The 9,804-nt window shown below is 44.7% G+C and overlaps 2 protein-coding genes across 2 annotated transcripts; one reads left to right on the plus strand and one right to left on the minus strand.

Moving 5' to 3' along the window:
- Positions 1-429: 429 nt before the first annotated feature.
- Positions 430-1,981, minus strand: LOC108247166 (olfactory receptor 11A1-like). Its single transcript, XM_017435087.3, has one exon. The coding sequence runs from the start codon at positions 1,894-1,896 to the stop codon at positions 919-921; it is 978 nt and encodes a 325-aa protein (XP_017290576.2). The 5' UTR covers positions 1,897-1,981; the 3' UTR covers positions 430-918.
- A 679-nt stretch (positions 1,982-2,660) lies between these two features.
- Positions 2,661-5,147, plus strand: LOC108247165 (olfactory receptor 10A6-like). The gene has a single exon (XM_017435085.2). The coding sequence runs from the start codon at positions 4,183-4,185 to the stop codon at positions 5,104-5,106; it is 924 nt and encodes a 307-aa protein (XP_017290574.1). The 5' UTR covers positions 2,661-4,182; the 3' UTR covers positions 5,107-5,147.
- Positions 5,148-9,804: the final 4,657 nt, after the last annotated feature.

The raw sequence follows: 9,804 nt of genomic DNA on the forward strand, positions 1-9,804 counted from the left end.
TAAACCAAACCTTCTCATTGACTTCCATCGTCTCTGAGCTCCAAACAGGAAGTGAAGGCTCCTCCTCCATAAACCCTGTAGAACCATCAACCTGAACCTGTGGGACCATCAGAACCTTCTGCTGCTCACGGGTCAAGAAGTTCTGTTTTCTCTCAGAGACTGTTGGTCTGAGGCTTACTTTTTACTCTGTGGTGGGAATCACCATGACAACCAGCAGCTTCTACATTACCCAGCATGCTTTTCTTCCTCCTGTGTTTCCATCATGGCCGCCCTCACAAATCCTTCCTGTCGTCTCTAATCGGAGCCGTTGGTCTTTAGAGGAGAAAGCTGATGGATTTTGGAGTTTTAGCATCTTTGCAGAACGTTTCTAGTTATGTTTTTGTTTCTGGGAGTAACTGGGTCATGTTGGACTTCAGTGGTTTTCTGTGGACTTTATGTGATCGTGTTACAGCAGGGCTCCTTGTGGGTCATGAAACACCCAGTCCAGGGTCTGAGGAGGTCTACAGAAATCAAATCAGTATCAAACATCTTTGGTAAAAGCATATTTAGCCTCAACTGTTCCACTAAATACAAGCTGGTCATAAATGTAACAGTCGATAAGGCTTCTCAGCATTAGTTGGGCTCAGGAGTCTCTGCTGTTACAGAACTCATACTTCAGGGTTCCATGATCATGTTTAACAGTTCATACATCAAAGATCAACTTAAATTAAAATAAAACTGGTGGTCAGTGCTGCCGTCTTTAATCTGAGGTTGCGAGTTCGAGCCCAGGTTGTGGTTAGGGTTAAAACAGAATTATTCATGTGGATTCAGCCAGAAAAACTTATTTACTTCAAACCTCCTTATTGCACTCATGCCACTAAGGTAACTTTAAATAAAATGTTCTTTTTCCTCTGAAGCTCTAACAAACATGTTTAAGGATTAAAATTTCTTCACAGATGGAAGGACGAGTCTCTTACACATGATGTAGACTTTGGACAAACTCAGGCCATACAGAACAGGGTTAAAGAACGGCTGGCAGGTCAGGAAGAATAGCAAAAAACAGATTTTTAACAAACTGGGAACATCAATCAAGTTAAACCTGCTCTCAAATATTTTATAGCAAACACAAAAACAAAAGCTGACAATAGAAACGAGGTGAGGGGTGCAGGTGCTGACGGCTTTCTGTCGGGTCTGTTTGGAGCCAGAGAAACAAACTTTAAGGATCCTCATGTAGGTGTAAAGAATCACAGATACTGGAACACAGACGGTCAGAAAAGTCATAACAAGCTCATAGATATTATTGACTCTGGGCTCAGAACAGGCCAGTTTAATGATGGAGTGATTATTACAGTAAATGTCATTATTAACGTTCCCACAGAGCTGCAGAGAGGAAGTCAGAAAGGTCGTGACACTGACGGCTAAGAAAGGAGGCAGCCATATAACAGATATTAGACAAACGATTCTCCTCTGAGACATTATTGCTTTATACTGCAGAGGATGACAGATGGCAACATATCTGTCATAAGACATGACAGCCAGGTTAGTAAACTCCACACTCCCGTAAGTATAAAGACAGAAGATCTGCAGGAAGCAGAGCGGAGCAGAAACAGTGTGAACATCTGACAGAATCTGGATCAGCAGGAAGGGAAACAAGCCTGTACTCCCATACAGTTCATTTACAAACAGGCTGCACAGAAACAGGTACATAGGTTCATGTAAACTCCTGTTCACACAGATAACCACAATCAGAACAACATTACAACCAATGATTACTGTATATATCATCAAAAACGTCACAAAAAAGCAGTATGTGCACAGGCTGATATCCAGGTAGGCACTTAGAGTGAAATATAAAACCTGGGAAGAATTCATTTTCAGCCTTATTTTAGTTTGTAAAGCAACCTTAAAGACCTTCATCGATGATCTAATCACAGAGAAATGTTACATTTTGATCAAATCTGCAAAGGTCAAACATGTTTTCAGTAAATTACTGAAGTAACAAAAACAGCCCAACACCAGAAACAATGATGTGTGGAAACATTGAGAAAAAGGATCACTGAGGTTCGAAATGTGTAAATACCTCAAACTGTTTGAATCGTGTTTCGAGTCCTAACTGAGCTGAGATCAGCTTCGGCTTCACTTAAAGACTTCAGACAGAGAGACGTCCACAGCAACAGGACTCATTATCGTTTCACTAAACATGTTTGATCACCAGGATGTTCTTCAGTCCCTTCTGACAGGAAGGGACGCAGGATCACGTCAGACCCGTCCTGGCCTCCTTACACTCACTTCCTGTTCGGTGCACACTTCAGTTTAAGATTTTAGTTCTTGTTTTTAGGAGTCAAAATAGAACGGAACTTTTACATCTTTCATATTCCAACCAGAGCTCTCCCTGATCCTGGGACTAAACCAGAAATGCCTCAAAGTTAGAGCTGCTCAGATGGTTGATCTCTTTTCACTGACTATCAGGTCCAGTTGAACAGGACATCTTGTTTTTAAAGGTACATGTTAAGAAATGCATTTATTTGTTCTTAACTTTGGTTTTAGTCTTAAATGGAAGTTTCTTTTATTGTTGAGTTACTGACCCTGTGAAGCACTTTAACTTGATGGTTTAAAAAGACCTCGTAGTGAATGGACTTAAGAAGCATGAAGTCAGGTGTCAAAGAGGTTTGGAACGGCTGCTGCTTTACTTGTAGTGATTAAGTTACTGTTACTGTTGACAGGAGGAATGAACTACTTCTGACCCAAAACTGAAGATAATTCCACAGTGGAAGGGGCAGCACTATATCCTTGGCTTCTGTGATGTAAGAAGAGGCCAGAGAGTTTCAGTGGACTTGCCCATCACTGTGTCATGGTGAAAGGACCCAAAAGCAGGCACAATGGAAGCAGGATCGTAAATAATAAAGATAATACTTTATTAACCAAACAAAGGCAAAAATCACCAGAGAGAAATGAAGGAACTGACAATAGATTGTGAAAAACAGAAAGTATGTATACTGGGAGGAGTGCTTACTAAATGGAAATATGTTATTTTAAAATGAAATATGCAAGGAGTGGTCTGGGTTGATATTTTCTCCAGAATGTCATGGTGGAAGTGGGTCCTCCTGAACTAGCTCTACACCTGAACTTGACATGAAGGATGGCTGTCTCCCAGACAGACGTGTTCTTTTACTGAGCTGAATGTTCATCTACAAACGATCTATAAACATATCACAAACTCTCAATGAAGTTGATGAAACTTTTAGTCTCCATTCACACAGGATGACAGTCCTGCTGCTCTCCCCATGACTCTGTCACAATCACAGTGGTAGGCATGGCATGAATCCAGTCCTGCTTCCAGTTTAGATGACCAAGCCATGCCAGTGAACATGGGCCCCACATCATGGATATGTTGCCACCATGCTCCCTCACAGTCGACCCAAGACCCCAACACACTGCCAGCATGACCTTCCCAGCACTTGAACACACTCTACCCAAGATCCCAATACTCTGCAACCATGTTCTACCCATGACCCTGAAACGCTGCCACTACGACCTTGGTGTGGAAGTTTTTGTGCGTGCTCAAAACCATTGCCAACCAATCACGCTCTATAACGTGTAATGAGGAGCCCACTGAGCTCTTAGTACACCCAGACTTTGACAAAACCTGGCAAAAACAGATGTTGTTTTTGTCGTAGCATCGTGTTTGTCCAGTGTGAAGGCTCTCTTACAAATTATACACAAAACAGCAGAATAAATTAATTAAAGGGGCCATATCCACCACTTCAATCACTTCGGTAAACAGCTGTCAGGAAATGAAGACTTTGGTGCATTTTAAAGCAGAATTATGTCATGGTGCTTTGGGCAATGAGATTGTATTTCTGTTTGTTTTTTACCAGTTCAGAGGAAGCAGGTGTGTAGTAGAGTGTGTAGTAGAGTGTGTACCTTGGTTGCGAGGAGAACGTGTTGCATCATTGAAATGAAGAGTTTAAAAGAAGCAGAGGAGTTTCAGGACTTGCAGTTTGACAACTTCTGGATGCAGGAGAGGATTCACATCTGCTGTGTTTCTTTGCTCTGACTGTTAACAGATAAAGTAATCTTCACTAGAACTGAACACACAATGCATTAATATCTGGCACCTCTTACAAGTTCTATTAACTCCTCAATAATCAGTTTTTACAGCAAAAGCAAAGTTTGTCTCATGAAGCCTTTTTGATTGATGTAATGAATTTTTCACAGGTGTCATACTTCATTCTTTCTGCCTACATTGATATTGGGCTCTTTAGGTACTTGGTTTTTGTATTTCTCATGTGTTTTTATGTTTTCATCATTGGTTGTAATGTTGTTCTGATTGTGGTTATCTGTGTGAACAGGAGTTTACATGAACCTATGTACCTGTTTCTGTGCAGCCTGTTTGTAAATGAACTGTATGGGAGTACAGGCTTGTTTCCCTTCCTGCTGATCCAGATTCTGTCAGATGTTCACACTGTTCCTGCTCCGCTCTGTTTCCTGCAAATCTTCTGTCTGTACATGTTTGGAAACGTAGAGTTTTATAACTTAGCCGTCATGTCTTATGACAGATACATTGCCATCTGTTATCCTCTGCAGTATCACTCCCTGATGTCCTTTACCACGGTTGTTAGGCTGATTGTGATCTCTTGGTTTCTGCCTTTTGTTAACATAGTTGTCATGATTTCCCTGAACATCTCCTCACAGCTGTGTGGGAACGTGATTGACCGTCTGTATTGCACAAACCACAACATTGTGAATTTGGCGTGCGGCAGTACGACGGCCAGTAACGTCTACGGACTCGTTTACACATTTACTATGATATTCAGTCTTGTTGTTATGATCTTTTACACATATATAAGGATCCTGAAAGTGTGTTTTTCTGGCTCCAAACAAACCCGACAGAAAGCCATCAGCACCTGTACGCCTCACCTGGCCTCTCTGCTCAACTTTTCCTTCGGCTGTTTTTTTGAAGTAATGCAGAGCAGGTTTGATATGAGCCAAGTTCCCAACATCCTGCGTATTATTTTATCTATTTACTTTGTCACCTGTCAGCCACTTCTTGCCCCAGTTCTGTATGGACTTCAACTGAAGAAATTACGAATTACTTGCAGGACGCTGTTCTTTGGTCAGACCTGAGCACTGTGCACAGATCCAGGCTCGTGAGTCACACTGGTAAAAAGCTGCACCATTACTGATGTGTATAATGTGTAGAACACATGTAAGAGTTTAACTGTTTGAAAATAAATGTTTACCAGTATGTGCTATGATTTTATTAAGTAATACTTTTTATTTTTTAAACTTCAGGACACAACATTTTAACACAAGATAGAAACAATAAAAATGTACTAAATAAAGAAACAACTGAATGTGGAAAAACAACTGGAGTTACTGTGATATATGAAATGTTATTGGAAATAGAATAAGAAGTTGAAACTGATAGAAAGACAGTCACTACAATTTAATTAAAAGTCCTTTTTTAAAATAAGGAACATCAACTTGTAAAGGTGTCTGGGGTCCACCCCTGCAGAAAATAACCAGAATAAGCACCAGCCGGGCTCTGCTCATCAATCCATCAATCCGAAGTTTACTGAAAAGATTTATGAGCAGTAATTCATAGGAACTAAAACAACAAGTGTGATTGTTAATAAATATGTTGAGTTACTACAAAAAAAATCTATCAAACAATTAAGACATGTTTAGGGGAGCTAATCAGGTTTGATTAGAAGAAACACAAGCTCATCCAAATAAAATACATAAACTGCTCCTTCTTTATGGAGACAGACACCAGCTCGGAGTGACCCAGAAAGGAGAAGCAGCATTTTTTTCTACTAACTTTTCTCATCAGTCTTTTGTCAGTATCGAAGCAAAAGAAGATTTGCAGAAGAGTTCATTCTGGTGTTTGTTTTTGGCTGAGGGATTCCTCTGATGTATCAGTTTCTGGTGTTTCATTTGAGCAAAGTGAAAGCCGGGCTGCATTACATCTTTTCCCGTCACTAAAGATAATGAACTCAATCCAGTCTGTTGCTGTACTGATAAAGGATCAATGTATTGGGTCTGTATTTTTCACACATGAAAAGGCTTCCCCACTCTGACTGTAGATCCAGCAGAGACACGACTGAATAGACTAAATCATCTATTAAAGATTGGTGCGAACGACGCCCTGATGTCCTCCATGAGCCAGGTACACAACTTTTTCTTCCAGAGATTTGGGAACGATGAGATATTCTCTTCTGAATATCAGTGGTGTCTCTGTAGAAAGTTCATGACACAAGGAAGTAAGGTTTGATTTCCTCTTGAAGGAACTTCTTCACTTCAGGCCATCCTGAGCAGATGATTTGTTGCAGTTTTGTAAGTTCAGGACAGTCAGGACCATCAACACTGTTTATGGTGAGGATGGTGGGCTGCTGACCTCGACTTGGGATGTCGTGGGTCAGTAGGCAGAATACTTCAAGGACCTCCTCAATCCCACCAGCACATCTTCCAGTGAGGGGGCGGAGCCTGGGGACCTTGGGTCAGGCTCTCCAATCTCCGGTGCTGAGGTCACCAAGGTGGTTAAAAAGCTCCTCGGTGGCAGGGCTCCGGGGGTGGATGAGATTCGCCCAGAGTTCCTTAAGGTTCTGGAAGTTGTTGGGTTGTGTTGGCTAACGTGACTCTGCAATATTGTGTGGACATCAGGGGCAGTTCCCCTTGATTGGCAGACCGGGGTGGTGGTCCCCTTATTCAAAAAGGGGGACAAGAGAGTGTGTTCCAACTACAAAGAGATCACACTCTTAAGCCTCCCTGGTAAGGTCTATTTGGGGCTTCTGGAGAGGAGGGTCTGTCGGATTGTCGAACCTCGGATTCAGGAAGAGCAGTGTGGTTTTCGTCCTGGTTGTGGAACACTGGACCAGCTCTATACTCTTAGCAGGGTCCTTGAGGGTGCATGGGAGTTCGCCCAACCAGTCTATATGTGTTTTGTGGACTTAGAGAAGGTGTTCGACCGTGTCCTCCGGGGAATCCTGTGGGGGGTACTCCGGGAGTATGGGGTACCAGGCCCTTTGATGCGGGCTGTCAGAGCTTGGTCCGCATTGCCGGCAGTAAGTCGGACTCGTTTCCGGTAAGAGTTGGACTTCGCCAAGGTTGCCCTTTGTCACCGATTCTGTTCATAACGTTTATGGACAGAATTTCTAGGGGCAGCCAAGGTGTTGAGGGGATCCGTTTTGGTGGCCTTAGGATCGCATCTCTGCTTTTTGCAGATGATGTGGTCCTGTTGACTTCATCAGACCATGATCTACAGCTCTCGCTGGAGCGGTTTGCAGCCGAGTGTGAAATGGCCGGGATGAGGATCAGTGCCTACAAATCCAAGGCCATGGTCTTGAGCCGGAAAAGGGTAGAGTGCCTTCTCTGGGTCGGGAAAGATGTCCTGCCCCAAGTGGAGGAGTTTAAAAATCTCGGGGGAAAAGGTGCATCAGGGGGACTTTTTTCGGGTACTTTCCAATACATTGTTAATTGGCACGGCATCTCTGGTGTTACCGATGCCCCTGTGAAAACCTCAGGCTGAAGCAAGCGTCCATCGCTAGTACATCGGTACCCCCCCGTGACGCGCTGAATTTTAACATCACTAGGTGGCGACGCGTGCATGTATAATGAATTTTTGGCTGTTTTTAGTTTTTTCTGGAGGTCGGCCATTGTGGGGGGGTGGGCTGAGGTCCACGAAGTGGAAGCAAAGGGGCATGATGGGTGTACCCTGACCCCGGGACCCCAATGCTACAGATTGACCCCTGCCCCTAGAGGGGCCCCTGATATGACCCCCCCGGGCTCTATAGCGCCATCAACCAAATCACCAAAGTGGTACTACACCATTTTTTGGTCAATGTTGGAATTTTGGATCCCCGTTCGGTGGAGGTGTGTTTCGAGTCCGGGGGGGGGCGTGACCTTTCGTGACCTTTTGGGTTTTTTGCGTTTTTGAAGGCCTTCCCATGGTCGGATTCGGACAAAACTCTCCTGGTCACCCTGGACCAAATGCCGTTAGCGGCTAACGGTTAGCATGTTGCTAACTCTAAGTAGCCGCCACAAGGTCCTAGAGAGCTGGGCTTTGGTACATCTGTAGTGCCTAAGGAGAGGGTGTAGCACGACCAGTTTGGCTTCGATCGGATGAACTGTCGCGGAACTGCAGGGCGTCAAAATCGCTCAATCTCGCCCTTTGACCTGCTGCCATTCGGGGCCCAAAAGTCACACAGACTCCCCACAGGGCTCGTTCTTCTTGTTCCGACACCCCCAAAGACATCCAAAGGCCGGCTCCCTAGTCCCAACTTTGGCCAAAATCCTTTTTCTTTCCAGGGAATGCCAAGGATCACCTGGTAGTCCCCATCGAGACGATCTGAAAGAGCCCACAAGTGTCCCTGTATCCCACTCAGAAGTCTCAGAAAACACCCTCAGAGTGAAGGTGTGATTGGCACCAGGTGGAAGCAGAGGGGCACAGGCCATACATTTCAATACGCTATATAGTAAAATCTTTTCCGTGCCCCTCTGCTTCCACCTGGTGCTCCTCGGTTTTCTGAGGCCCCCCAGTGGAGGCAGAGGCTCCTGCCCCATGAAGCCCTTTGAAGCCCGGGAGCCAAGCCCCAGCAAGCCCCTGGAAGTCCTGAGAAGGCCCCCCAGTGGAGCCAGAGGTCTCTGCCCCACGGAGCCCCTTGAAGCCCGGGAGCCATGCCCCAGCAAGCCCCAAGCCAAGCCCCAGGAAGCCCCAGAAAGCCAAACCCCAGGAAGGCCCTGGAAGTCACGAGGAGGCCCCCCAGTGGAGCCAGAGGTCCCTGCTCTAGGAAGCCCCTGGAAGCCTGGAAGCCTCTTGAAGCCCAATGCATGTATGGCCCGTGTCGCAATGCTTCCATTTGCTGCCCCTACATTTCCTAATCGGGGGCACCAGGCGGAAGCAGAGGGGCACGGGCAACATTTTACTAAAATGCCTATTGAAATGTATGTTTCTCAGCTGGCCTGGGAACGCCTTGGTATTCCCCCAGAGGAGCTGGCACAAGTGGCTGGGGAGAGGGAAGTCTGGGTCTCCCTGCTTAGGCTGCTGCCCCCACGACCCGCCCCCGGATAAGAGGAAGAGGATGGATGGATGGATGGATGGATGGATGGATGGATGGATGGATGGAACAGTGGATTGTCTCTTGATGATTTGTGCAGCCTTTTGATGAGCATGGAACAACTGTTTTGCTCATTTTAGAGGAATCTGTTCCCACTTTGAACAGAAATCAAACAACATCCCAATAAACTAAGGGAGGACTTTTTCCATCCAAGCCAAATGACAAACATAGATCACATGATTCTCTGATGTAAGCGGCACCAATCCCCTGCCAGCTGAGGCGTACGGCCACCTTTCCTGAGTCCAACAGGAAACATCTGCTTGCATCAGACGGTTGCTGTGAGAAGATTAAAAGAGACGAAGCTTCATCCAGACTGGAGACACTTTCAGTCTCATCACTACAGAACAACATGTCTGTTAGTTTTCTCACTGTGTTACAGACTCTGATCTGTGTTTCTGACTTTCAGTGGTTCAGCTGAGAGTTTTAACTTAAAGGATCATAATGAATATCACCAATGTTTCATATTTCATGCTTTCTGCTTACTTTGACACCGGGGTCCTAAAATATTTATTTTTCACAGTGGTCCTGTTTCTGTATGTAATAATCATTGGTTGTAATGTTGTTCTGATTGTGGTTATCTGTGTGAACAGGAGTTTACATGAACCTATGTACCTGTTTCTGTGCAGCCTGTTTGTAAATGAACTGTATGGGAGTACAGGCTTGTTTCCCTTCCTGCTGATCCAGATTCTGTCAGACGTTCACACTG

The sequence above is a fragment of the Kryptolebias marmoratus genome, unplaced genomic scaffold, assembly GCF_001649575.2.
Source record: "Kryptolebias marmoratus isolate JLee-2015 unplaced genomic scaffold, ASM164957v2 Scaffold44, whole genome shotgun sequence".
NCBI lineage: Eukaryota > Metazoa > Chordata > Actinopteri > Cyprinodontiformes > Rivulidae > Kryptolebias > Kryptolebias marmoratus.

Coding starts and splice junctions, on each gene's coding strand:
- LOC108247165 (XM_017435085.2), top strand. CDS start 4,183: ATGAATTTTTCACAGGTGTCATACTTCATTCTTTCTGCCTACATTGAT.
- LOC108247166 (XM_017435087.3), bottom strand. CDS start 1,896: ATGAAGGTCTTTAAGGTTGCTTTACAAACTAAAATAAGGCTGAAAATG.